General features: G+C 34.2%; 1 protein-coding gene across 6 annotated transcripts in view; it reads left to right on the top strand.

Annotated features, from left to right (window-relative positions):
• ZCWPW2 (zinc finger CW-type and PWWP domain containing 2) overlaps positions 1 to 16,321 on the top strand; it is a 176,962-nt gene that overhangs the window by 128,844 nt on the left and 31,797 nt on the right. For all 6 annotated transcript variants that reach the window (XM_054552444.2, XM_054552448.2, XM_054552443.2 and 3 more), the window contains one exon: positions 2,073 to 2,190. In XM_054552444.2, coding sequence (XP_054408419.2) covers positions 2,073 to 2,190 — 118 coding nt within the window. The remainder of the gene's footprint in view (positions 1 to 2,072; positions 2,191 to 16,321) is intronic.

Raw genomic sequence — 16,321 nt, 5'->3', positions numbered from 1 at the left:
CAGTGAAAGCACTGAGCTTGTTTTCCCGCAACTAGAGGGTCGCATCTGGGGGTGATGGGAGACAGTGACAGATCATCAGGCATTAGATTCTTGTGAGGAGCACACAACCTAGATCTCTCCCACGTGCAGTTCACAATAGGGTTCATGTTCCTATGAGAGTCTAATGCTGCAGCTGACCTGACAGGAGGTGGAGCTCAGGCAGTAATGCTTGTTCGTCCCCCACTCACCTCTTGCTGTGCCGCCCAGTTCCTAACCGGTCATGGACTAGTGCTAGTCTGACCCCTGCTTTAGGGAATATTATAGCAACTGTTCCTACACTATTCCTATATACAGAATAGCATAGGAACTGTTTAGTGCTATAAGCTTTAAAGTGATTTTTCACTACAATTTCTAATTTAATATTATAACATTTGACTTGCAGAAATGTCTTAAATCTGTGAAGGCTAGCTTAGACATCCTTAAAATAATTTAAAATTTCCAATATTTAGTGAATTGTATCTGCCTCTTTTCATCTGTTTCCTATGAAATAACTTAATGAATGAAATTCACAGATTATGTTTCCAAAAGTAGATTTTTGTTTGATCCTATTGTTTCACTGCTTTTATGTCAAGTTAATCAGTGCCCAGGACCAAATGCAATTTATCAGCCTCTTTCTGAATACTTTATGTAATATACCATGAGGTATAGGCAAATGGGTACTGTGGAGGATGCAAAGATGAAATATTATTTATTGCCTCCATCTTCATGGACCTTTCATTTTATGGGTAGTGATGTCATGAACACAAATAACTGTAATAGAAGTCAGAAAGTAGTAAATCAGTGAATTAAAGTATTATGTGTAGTGGGAGCACAGAGCTGATATTAATTTGGAGACTCTAAGAATATGGTGACATTTGAGAAGAGCTTTAAATATATAGTTTCATTCTCTGAATTAATTCAATATGGGTCTTATATAGATTTACACTTCTGTGTAAAGAGGCATTATCTTATACATCTGAGAGAAAAATATAATCTTTATAGATAGGTGTTAATTATAGGTTAATAAAATAAATAGCCATATTCCTTTTGCTGGTAAAGTATTCAAAATGAAAACGATGGCATGCATTTTATAAATATAACATTTAAAAACATTATAAAAATCCTTTTTGCTGAGTTTTAAAATAACACTGAAAACATTATTGGACTAGGTCAATTTAATATTTATTTTTGACCCAGATATTTTTTCATTTTGTTTTTCTTCTTAAAATATATTTTTTGAAAACTAAATATGCATTTAGAAAATGTGCTGTATCCAAGTAAAATAACTTACTGAGTTCTTATTATGCCATGAAACTATAATCTATTATTGTATTTCATACTCATGAAACCTTATGATGTATGTAGTGTTATCATTCACATTTTTTAGATAAAGAAACTAGGGCATAGAAGGTTTAAGAAATTTGTATGCATATGTTAATATCTGCTGTAACACTAAAACTAGATGTGAATAGAATTTTTTATTTTTTATTATTTTATTTTTTTTTGAGACAGAGTCTTACTCTGTCACCCAGACTGGAGTGCAGTGGCACGATCTCACGTCACTGCAACATCTGCCTCCCAGGTTCAAGCAATTCTACCTCAGCCTCCCAAGTAGCTGGGAATTACAGGCGTGAGCCACTGCACCCTGCCAAATTAATTTTCTTCTAATAAGAAACTTGCTTTTCAATTTGTACCACTTTAGTATAATTGGTATGTTATTTAAAAGGAAATCAACATTATTCTTATTAAATCTATTAATATTAACTATTTTGTGACATTGAGGGCCTTTTTGTAAGTTTCTAAGTGTGAGATGAATAACATTATCATGATTATCTTAGTGAACCAAACATCTGACCCTTTGACTATTAACTTGCAAAATTTTCACAATTTTGCTGAATTCTAAAATAATAATAAAATAATAATTAGATACCAAAGTCTAAGAAATATGTTATACAATGCTCCAAATTACATTTTGTTCCGGCTTAATAAGTGGATTTTAAAACAAAGTTATATATTTAAAAATGAATTTTATTCTTTTTTCTGTATTTATATAGCCAGAAAAGTGTAAGAATAAAAAGAAGTGGTATAAAAGCGCACTACAAGAAGCACGTCTACTCTATGGATATTCTCATGAGCAAAGACTGGAAATGTGCTGCCTATCAAAACAACAAGGTGTATAAATATTTTTTCTTTATTATTCCGAAATAAGGATTTATTCAAATGCATGTTTTCCAAAATATGTTTGCTCATTCAAAAATCTCTATCTCTTTCTCTTCATAGGGAAATAGGATATCATTGTTTATTTGAAAATTATTTTTATATAAACAAATAGCATATATTTTGTCCCCTAAAACAATTTTCAATGACTAAACATACACTCTATTTAAATGCAGGAGTTCTTGTTAGCACTTTTGTTATCTATCTTCTTTACCCTTAGACTATCTACATAGATCCCCTTGTGTATTTCAAAGGCATATATTTCACAATGGGAACCATAGCTTTAAATATATTCCTGGCATTAAAATTTCACTTGGGTATGCTGTATTAGTACAGAACAAAGTATTTTCAAAATGTTGCATTTTGAAATAAGTTCAGGGCAGGAATAGAAGAGAAACTTCAACTTTAAAAAAAAACTAGGTGAAAAATTGTGATAATATTTCAGGTTATTTTCAAAGAAAGTTTTATTGAATTCTGAATACTATGGTATATCGTTAGCTTTTTAAGTGAAACCATTTGAAAGATTATAGTAGGTTTGACATTTTTTGTATATATTTAACTTTTAAGTTCAGGGGTACATGTGCAGGCTTGTTATATAGGTAAACTTGTGTCCATGGGGATGTGTTATAAAGATATTTCATAACCCAGGTATTAAGCCTAGTACACATTAGTTATTTTTCCTGATCCCTTTCCTCCTCCCACCTTCCACCCTCTGATAAACCCCAATGTGTGTTGTTCTTCTCTATGTGCCCATGTATTCTTATCAATTAGCTCCCACTTATAAGGGAGAACATGCGGTATTTGATTTTGCTCCTGCATTAGTTTGCTAATGCTAATGGCATCCAGCTCTATCCAAGTCCCTGCAAAGGACTGATCTCACTCTTTTCTATGGCTGCATAGTATTCCATGGTGTACAAGTACCATATTTTCTTTATTGCAGTGTACAGGTGCCACATTTTCTTTACCACATTTTCTTTATCCACATTTTCTTTATACCATTGATGGGCATTTAGGTTGAGTCATTGTCTTTGCTATTGTGAATGGTGTTGAACACACGTGTGCATGTGTCTTTATAACAGAATGATTTATATTCCTTTGGGTATATACCCAGTAATGAGATTGCTGGGTTGAATGATATTTCTGCCCCTAGGTCTTTGAGCGATCACCACACTGTCTTCCACAATGGTTGAACTAATTTACACTCCTACCAACAGTGTATAAGCATTCCTATTTCTCCTCAACCTCACCACCATCTGCTATTTTTTGACTTTTTAATAGCAGCCATTCTGACTAGTGTGAGATGGTATCTCATGGTTTTGATTTGCATTTCTCTAATGATCAGTGATGTTGAACTATTTTTCATATGTAGGTTGGCTGCATGTATGTCTTCTTTTGAAAATTGTCTGTTTGTGTCCTTTGCCCACTTTTTAATGGTTTTTTTTTTCTTGTGAACTTGTTTAAGTTCCCTATAGATGGTGGTTATTAGACCTTTGTCAGATGGTGGATATTAGACCTTTGTCAGATGCATAGATTGCAAAAATTTTCTTCCATTCAGTAAGTTCTCTGCTCACTCTGTTGATAGTTTCTATTGCTGTGCTCTTTGGTTTAATTAGATCCCATTTGTCAATTTTTGCTGTGTTGTAATTGCTTTTGGTGTCTTCATTGTGAAATCTTTGCCCATGCCTATGTCCTGAATGGTATTGCCTGGGTTGTCTTCCAGGGTTTTTATAGTTTTAGGTTTTACATTTAAGTCTTGAATCCATCTTGAGTTAATTTTTGTATATGGTATAAGGAAGTGGGGCAGGGTCCAGTTTCAATTTTCTGCATATGGCTAGCCAGTTCCCCCAGTACCATTTATTAAGTAGGGAATCCTTTCCTCTTTTTTTTTTTTGAGACAGAGTCTTGCCCTGTTGCCCAGGCTGGAGTGCAATGGCGCGATCTCAGCTCACTGCAAGCTCCACCTCCCAGGTTCAAACGATTCTCCTGCCTCAGCCTCCCAAGTAGTTGGGATTACAGGCACATGCCACCATACCCGGCTAATTTTTTGTATCTTTAGTAGAGATGGGGTTTCACCATGTTGGCCAGGCTGGTCTTGAACTTCCCATTGCTTGTTTTTGTCAGGTTTATTGAAGATCAGATAGTTGTAGGTATATGGCGTTATTTCTGAGTTCTTTATTCTGTTCCATTGATCTATGGACATGACACATTTTTAACTCTAAAAAGAAGATGATTGCCACATAAAATGATAACTTTTATTTATTAATTTGTTTAGATGGAGTCTCGCTCTGTTGCCCAGGCTGGAGTGCAGTGGCGCAATCTTGGCTCACCGCAACCTCCGCCTCCTGGGTTCTAGCAATTCTCCTGCCTCAGCCTTCCGAGTAGCTGGGATTACAGGTGCCCGCCACCATGCCCAGCTAATTTTTGTATTTTAGTAGAGACGAGGTTTCACCATATTGGCCAGGCTGGTCTCCAACTCCTGACCTCAGGTGATCCACCCGCCTTGGCCTCCCAAAGTGCTGGGATCACAGGTGTGAGATAGTTTTTATTAAACTTAAATATGTTTAAATTGTTTTCTGCTTAGTGATTATAATCATTTTATATTTTACAAGCCCCTTTCTGTCTTTATTACTTTAAGTTCTAAACAGATTACTCTATGGATAGAAGGATCCGGACTTTGATGCTGACTGAATTTTAAAGTAGCAATGATTTTTTTTCTCCTTTGGAAAACTTTAATTTATATTTACAAAAAATGTATATGTGAAAAGATTTTATTTGAGAAAAAATTTAAATTTCAACCCAACCACCTAAGTTTAGGATTTAAAGCAAATAAGTAGGTTTGAAAAGAGTGGAAAATGAATGACAAGTACACTACTCAGGTTTACTCTGAGACCAGGAGAAGAGACATTTATTACTACAAATGCGATTTTATTACTGTGCTGAAAATATAATGTCTCTGTTTATTAGCAATAAAGATTGAACTCACTGTATTGTCACAAATACAATTTTATGCCTTGCACAGACTATACATTTCTCTTAATCACAAAAGCCTTTTAGACATTTAATTTTTTGAACATTAATAGTTTTAAGTAATATAGTCATTTACTTTTTAAACTTATGTCTATTTCTCACCAGGGGTAGACTTGCTCTCTCAATTAGCGGTGGGTCCTTTGACATTCTTGCCTGTCTGGAGACTCTGAAGAAGGATTATTTCTGATTGGTTTTGCAGCAATAGCTCATTTTCTTGCTGAAAGTCTGATTATTTTTACATGCAGAGTTTTATGTAATTCAGACTGGTTCTTGAGAGCCATATGCCTAACAGCTTTCATTTTGTCTCTTAAGTAGTCAAAATGGAGGGGCATGAACTTTCAGGACTTCAGAATTCCAGGAGTTTAGTCTTTGCAGTAACAGGCTCACAATTCACTATTCACTATCTCCAAAATAGTCATGTAATCCTTGTGTCTGCTTAGCATCCAGTGTAGATTCTGGTAAAGTATTCAGCTTCTTTCTGTATTCAAAAGTAGTTTTGAGAGATAAGTAGCCACTGTTTAGATATTTCACCAAAGGTGAATAACTTAGCAGCAATCCACTTTTTAACCCAGTAACTTTAAAGGTTTCTTCACCTAACAATTTCTTTTTCCAACCTAGAAATAAATTACCCCAATATTTAGCCTATAGTCTTCCTACCATGCAGAAATTAGTACAGTATTTCATCTGATGCAACTCTCTCATTGTTGAAATATACAGGATCTTTAAATATATGTAAATATGGACCCAATCAGATTATAACAGTCTCACCCTCATAATTTAGTTGCACTGTTTTAGTTGTAATAACTACTACCATAACTAAGTAATTCTGCTGGGGCTAGAAAATTTTTTATCTTATATAGAAACATTCATTTTAATTATACTTCTAAAAATAAATAGACCATTATCCATGTAATCTCTTTATAATTCAGCTTTAGGATTTTATAAGATTAAGACTTTCTTACATGCTCTACATTTTAGAATTGATGTCCTTATTTCTAACTTTTTTCCAGAATTATTTCTATTGTAAAAAAATTGACTTGATTTTTTAGAGCAGTTTTAAGTTCACAGAAAATTGAGTGGAAAGTACAGAGAGTTCCCATATATCTCCTCCTCACAATCTCTAAACACACGACCTCCCCCACTGTCAACATCCCATACCATGAGATCTATTTGTTACAATTCATGAACCTACACTGACACGTCATTATCACCCAAAGTCCTTAGTTTACATTAGGGTTTACTCTTGCTGTTATGCATTCTGTGGGTTTGGAGAAATGTATAATGACCTGTATCCACCATTATAGTATCATATAGAGTAGTTTCACGGCTCTAAAAATCCTTTGTGTTCCAGCTGTTTGTTTCTACCTCCCCCTTATTCCCTGGAAACTACTGATTTTTGTTATCTGTCTCCATAGTTTTGGCTTTTCCAGAATGTCATATGGTTAGAATCATATGGTATGTGATCTTTTCAGATTGGCTTCTTTCTCTTAGTAATATGCATTTAAGTTTCTTCCATGTATTTGCATGGCTTGATAGATCTTTTTTAAATTAGTGCTGAATAATACCCATTGTCTGTATGTACCGTGATTTTTTAAAATCATTCACCTATGAAAGGACATCTTGGTTGCTTTTAAATTTTGGCAACTATGAATAAAGCTGCTGTAAACATATATGTGCAAGTTTTTGTGTGGACAGATGTTTTCAACTTCTTTTGATAAATACCAAGGAACACAATTGCTGATCATATGGTGAGATATGTTCAATTTTTAAAGAAACTACCAAACTGTCTTCCAAAATGACTGCACCATTTTGCATTCCCACCAGCAATGAATGAGAGTTCCTGTTGCTCCACATCCTCATCAATATTTGGTGGTGTCGGTGTTTTGGGTTTTGGCCACTCTAATAGGTGTGTGGTGGCACCTCATAAGTGTTTCAATTTGCAATTTCCTAATGACATATGATGTTGAACATCCTTTCATATACTTATTTGCCACCTTTCTATCTTCTTTGGTGAGGTGTTTTCTGAGATATTTTGCTCATTTTTCAATCGGATTGTTCATTTTTTTGCTGCAGAGGTTTTAAGAGTTCTTTGTATATTTTAGATGTCACTCTTTTATAGGTCTTCTGCAAATACTTGCTCCCAATATGTGGCTTATCTTTTCCATTCTCTTGACAGAATCTTTGGCAGAGCAGACATTTTAAATTTTAATGAAGTCTAGTTTATCAATTATTTCTTTCATGGACCTTGCCTTTGGTGTTGTATCTAAATGTTATTGTCATGCATGAGGTCATCTAGGTTTTCTCTTTTATCTTCTAGGAGTTTTATAATTTTGCATTTCGCCGTATGATTCATTTTGAGTTCCGTTTTGTGAAAGGTGTAAGATCAGTGTCTAAATTTACTTTTTTTGTGTGTGGATGTCCAGTTGTTCCTGCACCACTGGTTCAAAAGACTGTCTGCTCCATTGTATCACCTTTGCTCCTTTATCAAATATCTATTGACTATATTTATGTGGGTCTATTTTTGGGTTCTTTATTCTGTTCTGTTGATCTATTTGTCTGTTCTTTTGCCAATACCACACTGTATTGATTACTGTAGTTTCATAGTAAGTCTTCAAGTTGGGTAGTGTCAGTTCTCCAGAATTGTTCTTCTCCTTCCATATTGGGTTGGCTATTCTGGGTCTTTTGCCTTTCCATAAAAATTTTAGAATCAGTTTGTTGATTTCACAAAATAACTTGCTAGCATTTTTATTGGGATTATATTGAATTTATATATCAAGTTGGGAAGAACTGACATCTTGACAATATTGAGTCTTCTTATCCATGAATATGGAATATCTTCAAGTTTATTTAGTTCTTTTTTGATTTATTTTATCAGAGTTTGGTAGTTTTCCTCATTTAGATCTTGTACTTCTTTTTAGATTTATGCTTAATTAATTCACTTTGAGGTTTGCCAATGTAAATTCTAATGTGTTTTCATTTCAAATTCTACTTGTTTGGTACTACTATGTCAGAAATCTATTTATTTTTGCATATTAAACTTGTATCCTGCAACCTTGCTATAATCTATTATTAATTACAGGGTTTTTTTGGTCTGTTCTTTTGGATTTACTACATAGACAATCATATCATGTGCAAAGAGAGTTTTATTTCTTCCTTCCAAATCTGTATATCTTTTATTTTCATTTATTGTCTTACTGCGTTATCTAGGCATTCCAGTACAATATTGAGAAGAGTGGTGACGGAGAAAACCCTTGACTTGTTCTTCATCTTAGCATGACAGCTTCTAGTTTGTTACCATTAAATATGATATTAGCTTTAGATGTTTTGTAAATGCTCTTTATGAAGCTGAGGAAGTTCCCATCTTCCTTGTTTCCTGAGGTTTTTTTTTTTTCATATGCTTTTCTGTGATCTGTTTACATGGTCATGTGATTTTTCTTCTTTACGCTGTTGATGCGATTGATTGATTACATTAATTGGTTTCCAATTTTTGAACTACCTTGCATTGAATGAGTTAGGAAGTACTTTCTCTGCTTATATCTTCTGGAAAAGGTTACGGAGAATTGGCATAACTTCTTCCTGTGTGTTTGATAGCATTCACCAGTGAACCCATCTGGGCTTGCTGCTTTTTGTTTGAGAAGGTTATTATATTGATTCAATTTCTTTAATAGTTGTAGGCCTATTCAGATTGCCTGTTTCTTTTTGCGAAAATTTTAGCAGAGTGTCTCTTTCAAGAAATTGATCCATTTCATCTAGGTTATAAAATTTATGGGCATAGAGTTGTTCATAATGTTCCTTTATTTTCTTTTAATGTCCATGGGATTTGTTATAATGTCTACCTCTTTCATTTCTAATATTAGTAATTTGTGCCTTCCTGCCTCTCTCCCTTTCCTCCTTCCTTCCTGTCTCCCTCCCTCCCTCCCTTCTTCCCTTCCTTTCTTCCTTCTTTCCTTCCTTCCTGCCTGCCTCCCTGTCTTCCTTCCGTCCTGTCTTCCTGTCTTCCTTCCTTCTTGCCTGCCTGCCTTCTTTCCTTCCTTCCTTCCTTCCTCTCTAGAGTCATCAATTTTACTGATCTTTCAAAGAGCTAGCCTATGGTTGTATTGATTTTTCTCTATCTACTGTCTTCAATTTCATTGGTTTCTGCTCTTTTATTTTTTTTTCTTCTGCTTACTTTGGATTTAGCCTGTTCTTTTTCTTCTGGTTTCCAAAGTAGAAGCTTAGATTATTGATTTTAGAGCTTTTTTCTTTTCTAATAGATGAATTCAATGCTATAAATTTTCCTCTGAACATTGCTTTTGCTGCATCCCATGATTGATAAGTTGCACTTTCATTTTCATTTAGTTCAAAATATTTTAAAATTTTTCTTGAGTTTTTTTTTCTCTTTGATCTATGTGTTACTTAGAAGTGTGTTCCTTAATCTCCAAGTATTTTGGATTTCCACCTATCTCTCTGTTACCAGTTTCTGGCTTAATTCCATTTTGGTCTGTGAGGAGACATCGTATTGTATCTATTCTTTTAAATGTGTTAAGGTATTTTTTATGGCCCAGGATGTGGTCTTTTTTTCTGAATGTTTCATGTGGGCATAAGAAGGATGTGTATTCTGCTGTTGTTGGATGAAGGAGATTACAGATGTCAAATATATCCAGTTGATTGGTGGTGCTTTTGAGTTCAACTGTGTCTTTACTGATTTTCTTTTTGCTGCATTTGTTCATTTCTGATAGAGGGCTGTTGAAGCCTCTAGCTATAATAGTAGATTTATTTATATCTCTCTGTAGTTCCATCAGTTTTTGCCTCTCATATTTTGATGCTCTGTTGTTAGGTGCATGTACATTAAAGGTTGCAAGTCTTCTTGGAGTATTGACCTTTTTATTATTATGTATGACCATCTTTATTCTTGATAACTAAACTTGCTCTGAAGTCTGCTCTGTTTCAAATTAATATAACTCCTCCTACTTCATTTTCATTAGGGTTAGCATGATATATTTTTTCTTTTAATTCGTCCATCTAGGCCATTAATGTTTAAAATGATTATTTTTAATATCATTGATTAATAGTTGTCATATTTGTTATTATTTTCTATTTATTGCCCTTTTTCTTTGTTACTGTTTTTGTCTTTCACTCTTTTTCTTTGTGAATTTTAGATTTTATATAATTCCATTTTCTTCCCTCTTGACATAGCAATTATCAATTATACTTTTTTAAAACTTTTTTGAGTGGTGCCCTTTTTCTTTGTTACTGTTTTTATCTTTCACTCTTTTTCTGTCTTTGTGGTTTTGAGATTTTAAATAATTCCATTTTCTTCCCTGTTAGCATACCAATTATCAGTTATACTTTTTTAAAAACTTTTTTAGTGGTTGCCCTAGAGTTTGCAATATACATTTACAACTAATTCAAATCCCACTTACAAATAATTATCCTGTTTCATGGGTAGTACAAATATCTTATAATGACAGTCTATGCCTTCTCATCCCTGGTATCATTGCTATCATTCATTTTACTTATATATAAGCATATATGCACACACACACATAAGATATATGCATAAGTATACATAATTAAGTATATCATGATTATTTTAAAAACACTTATCTGTTAGATCAATTAAGAATAAGAGAAGTAAAAAGTTTTTACTTTACCTTTACTTATTCAGTTTTCAGTGCTCTTCTTGTCTTTGTGTAGATCTGAACTTCTAGCCTATATTATTTTTCTTCTCTTGGAAGGACTTCTTTTAGTGTTTCTTGCAAGGCAGTTCTATTGGCAACAAATGCCTCCTTTTTTTTTGCCTGGGAAAGTCTTTATTTCTCCTTCACTTTTGAAAAATAGTTTCACAGGCCATGCACTGTGGCTCAGGCCTGCAATCCCAGCACTTTGGGAGGCTGAGACAGGAGGATCACTTGAGCCCAGAGTTGGAGACCAGCCTGGGTAACATGGTGAGATTCCGTCTCTATAAAAAATTCAAAAATTAGCCAGGTATTCATCTGTAGTTCCAGCTATGCAGGAGACTGAGTGGGAGGATCGCTTGAGCCTGGGAGGTCAAGGCTGCAGTGAGCCATGATTGTGCTACTGCACTCTGACCTGAGTACAGAGTGAGACCCTATCTCAAAAGAAAAAAAAAAAAAAAGGTAATTTCAGAGTGTAGAATTCCAGGTGGCTGGGTTATTTTGTCAACACTTTATTTTGTTCAACTCTTTTATCGATTGCATGGTTTTTAAGGAAAAGTTAGATGTAATTCTTATCTTTTCTTTTGGTAAGATTTTTTTTCTCTGACTTCTTTCAAGATTTTATTTTTAATCTTTTATTTTCTGCAGTTTGAATATGATATGCAGATTTTTGGCATTTATATTACTTAGTGTTTCCTGAGCTTCTGGATATATGGTTTGGCATCTGATATTAATTTGGGGGAAATTATCAGTTATTATTGTATCAAATTTTTTTTGGTTCCTGTATCTCTTTTCATTCTGGTATGCCTATTACATGTATGTCACACTTTTCTAGTTGTCCCACAGTTCTTGGATATTCTGTTATATTATTTTTTTCAGTCTTTTCTCTTTTTCAGTTTTTTCGTTTTGGTGGTTGTTATTGATATATCCTGAAGCTCAAAGATTGTTTTCTTAGCCATGTCAAGTCTACTGATGAGCGCATCAAACACGTTCTTCATTTATGTTACAGTACTTTTGCTCTCAAGCATTTCTTGTGAATCTTTCTTAGAATTTTCATTTCTTTGCTTACGTTACCTATCTGTTATTGCATATTGTCTACTTTTAACACTGTAGCTTTTAGTGTATTAGTCATAGTTGTTTTAAATTCATGAGCTGATAATCCCATCATCTCTGCCATATCTTGATCTGGTCCTGCTGCTTGCTCTGTCTCTTCAAATTTTCTTTTTTGCCTTTTAGTATGCTTATAAATTTTTATTGAAAGGTGGGCATGATGTTCTGGGTAAAATAACGGCAATCATGATAGTTTAGCAGTGTAGTGGTAAGACATGAAGGGGAGGGAAAGCATTCTGTGTTCCTATGATAAAGTCTCAGTCCTAGGCTGTAAACTTCATAAGGGCTTTCCCTCCAACCCCCCTTTTTTTTCTTCACCTACATAGGTGGTAAAGGATGGCTAGAAGGGGCTGGAGTTGAGTATTTTGCTTCCCCCAGGTCAGGCTGGGGTTAGGCTTTGAAAATCCCTCAATAGGTTAGGCTCTGGTAAAATAGTTTCTCCTCAGGGCAGGCCTTGCTAAGAAGTACAGAATGGTCTGATATATTATTTCAAAATGATTACTTTTCTCCTCCCCCTGATGGAAGCCGGGAGATATTTCCCTAATCTTCTCTGTGAGAACCTGGTAGAGCTCCTACACATAAAACTCAATAAAAGGGTGCCCCTCCCACCATGACTAGGTCCCCCTGGAGTTTTTGTCTCAGGCTTGTTCCCACAGAGCTTCTAGCAATTTGTCAATTAAAGTTCAGGTTTTCCTACCGCTATACTAGTTTCCATCCTGCTCAGGTTGGTTGTGATTCTCTGTATTTACCTGTCTTTTTCTCCAAATTTGGGGACATCAGTTTGCCCTGTGACCTCACTTCTCCAAAGGATCTAAGAAGAGTTGTTCGTTTTTCATTTTGCTCACCTTTGTACATGTTGTTGGACTCTAGTGGGGACTTCTAATCTCCTTACATGCCAGACCAGAAACTGGACTGTCCGCTATGTTTTTACGAAAATGCTCTCAGCTATCACATTTAAACAAACAAAAACTAACAATTTTTTGAGTCCATGAATACACAAGGTTTAAAAAAATTATTTAAATAAGAGAAATCATTGAATTATGTTAATATTTGTATTTCTCCCTAATACGGTTGTAAGTAAAAAATAAATAACATCTGTTCTGGGTCATGAGTCAAAACCACCTCTACTCATTTAGAACATTTTCATTTACTACCTGCAGCTCCTCTTTTGCACTTTAAAAATATGACTTGGCTATAGCTCAAAGGAGGAGTGAAGGCCCTTTTCATTATCCACATCTACATTTCCTGTTAACTGCTTTTCACTCTTTATGATGAGAGTCCCTACATGCAGAGATTTCTGAAGGAAGGAAATTAAATCTTTCTCACAAGAGAAAATTTAGCTTTTAGAAAGTTGTTAATTTTTGCTAAAGTTGAACATAGACCTACTGTTATTATTAGTAAAGAAATTACTACTGATCACAATGTTTTAAGTATTACATAAGAATTTTCCTTTGGCATTTGAAAATCAACGTGGTCGTTGATACTCCCCAAGGTACTCTACTTTTATTGGAAGATGGTTTTTATAACTTTTGAACATAAAAAACTCCTTGAACAACAGTTCACATATTTCTGTTCCCAATTTATTGCCATGTTAGAAAATTTACATAAGAATGAGGTATATTTTGACAGGAAACATAGCAAACATCCATTTTGGTTAACTCTATACCATCCAGATACATAGACTCCAATTTTAGTTTTTGAGTTTCTTTTTGTTCAATTTTAACTATTTTTAATGATTGACATTTCATCATGACTTTCATCCTTATTAGAGGTTTTCAAAAGAACAAAGAGTAAATTTACTTTTTTTTAAAGATACAACAAAACTTATTCCATCTTGTAATTACCATAAGGTTCTACTGGGTCCTTTACACATGATTAATCCCAAAATATACTATGAGATTTTAGTGATCTTATTTTTTCCTATTTCTTGAAACATGTGCTATTTTATTATTATTCATCAATTATTTCCAACTATGTTAAAAAGATGAAAATAATTATTTAGATAGAAGAATGGTGGAGTCACCTAAAAAGATGATACAATAGTGAAATATATAATCACTAAAGTGTTTTTCCTAGTATTCCAAAGATCAAGATCTCTCTCTTTCTCTCTCTTTCACACATGCACACACACACACACACACACACACCCCATCTCTATTAGCTAAAATGGAAGTGAATATTTGTTGATTATATGTTATCTTCAGACATTGTTTTAGGAGTTTTAATTAAGTAGATTATATTATTTAAATCTCACAATATACTAGTGAGGTAATCGTTTTTACTCCTGGACCTAATTAAATGAAAGAGCTTTTGTACAACAAAGGAAACTATCAACAGAGTAAATAGACAGCCTACAGAATGGGAGAAAATATTCGCAAACTCTGCATCTGAAAAAGGTCTGATGTCCAGCATTTATAATAAGCAAAAAATAACCCCATTAAAAAGTGGGAAAAGGACATGAACAGACACTTTTCAAAAGAAGACATATATGTGGCTAATGAGCATATGAAAAAATGCTCAACATCACTGGCCATTAGAGAAATGCAAATCAAAACCATAATGAGATACTATCTCACACCAGTCAGAATGGTTATTAATAAAAAGTCAAAAAATAACAAATACTGGCGAGGTTGCAGAGAAAAGGGAATGCTACATACTACTTGTGGTAATGTAATTTAGTTCAGTGACTGTGCAAAGCAGTTTGGCAATTTTTCAAAGATCTTAAAACAGAACCATCATTTGACCCAGCAATCCCATTTTTGGGATCTATACCCAAAGAAATATAAATCATTCTACCATGAAGAAACATGCACACATATGTTCATTGCAGCACTATTTTCAATAGAAAAGACATGGAATTAACTTAGATGCCCATCAGTTGTAGACTGGATAAAGAAAATATGGTACATATTCACTATGGAATACTATGCAGTCATGTAAAAGAACAAAATAATGTCCTTTCAGCAACATGTTTGGGACTGGAGGCCATTATCCTAAGCAAGATAATGTAGGAACAGACAATCAAGTGCTGCATGTTGTCACTTATAAGTGAGAACTAAACATTGAGTACACGTGGTCACAAAGAAGGAAACAATAGACACTGGGGTCTACATGAGGGTGGAGGGTGGAAAGAGGGTGAGGATTGAAAAACTATCTATCGGGTACTATGCTATATAGCAAACCTGTACATGTAACCCTGAAACTAAAAGTTTAAGAAAAATAATTATTACCCCTGGTTTATCAATAAAGAGAGTCTAAGAGCATATACATTGTTTTATATCTTACAGTGTCTAATATAGTAGCTGATACCAAGTAAATAATCAGTTTATTTTAATTAATAAATTACATTAATTTTTTAAGGTAAAATGTATATTTCCGATTCAGATGAGATTTTGGATGAAAGGATGAAATACATATACATTTTTAATTATAAGTAATGTTGAACACTTGCTGCATATAAAATGTGGTCCCTGCTTTTGAGGAATATTCTAGTTTCACAGAATACTTAGACATGTTCATAACTAACCATAATACAAGGAAGAAAGTTTCATGGCTTTATATGACTATGATTTTGCAAAAGAGGTGGAGTTTTATCCTAATCAGAGGAATATCTGTAGTAGCACATAACCTTATACATTCATCAGTGGAGAGAAAGAGTGTTCCAGAAAGAGGGATCATCTTAAATATACAGCTTGATATAGGAAAGAGGATAGTTTACATGTAACCACCTGGTTGTAGGCATGAATATAGTAACCTGTTCCTCTGAGTTTCTATACTTTATGACAACAGTTGTAACCAATAGATACATATACACACATACATACTTTAGCACATCTCAAAATAATATCCTGGGATGTTTTTTATGAACTATTTGATTACTAATTATTCTGTTTTTAGGAGCGGTATAATGAGACAATGTACTAAATTTAGGAGTGGTATAATGAGAAAATGTACTAGTAGTTTCCATTCTTGCTGAATCTTTCTCTGAGGCACTGTTGGCAGCTCAGTGGTCCCAAATGGAGACGGCAGACATTCTGGAAAAATTAGAGGCTTGTGATCAGATGGTTCTGGCCAAGCTGCATGACCTCAGGCAGGGTACCTTATTTACCTCAGCTGTGAAGTGAGGAGGGACTGCATACTTTACAAGGTTATAATGAGAATTAAATAAGATATCTATATAAAGTCTTTGTCCCATGTCCAGCATATAATAGATAGATATGAAAATGGAGATAGCTGGGATTCAGTTCTAGATCCTATATACTCCAGAGCACACAAGCTCCCCAGAACCTAGA

Source organism: Pongo abelii, chromosome 2 (genome assembly GCF_028885655.2).
Source record: "Pongo abelii isolate AG06213 chromosome 2, NHGRI_mPonAbe1-v2.0_pri, whole genome shotgun sequence".
Lineage (NCBI taxonomy): Eukaryota > Metazoa > Chordata > Mammalia > Primates > Hominidae > Pongo > Pongo abelii.
The sequence above is the reverse complement of the archived record's forward strand: the minus strand, read 5'-3'. Positions and strand labels throughout refer to the sequence as shown.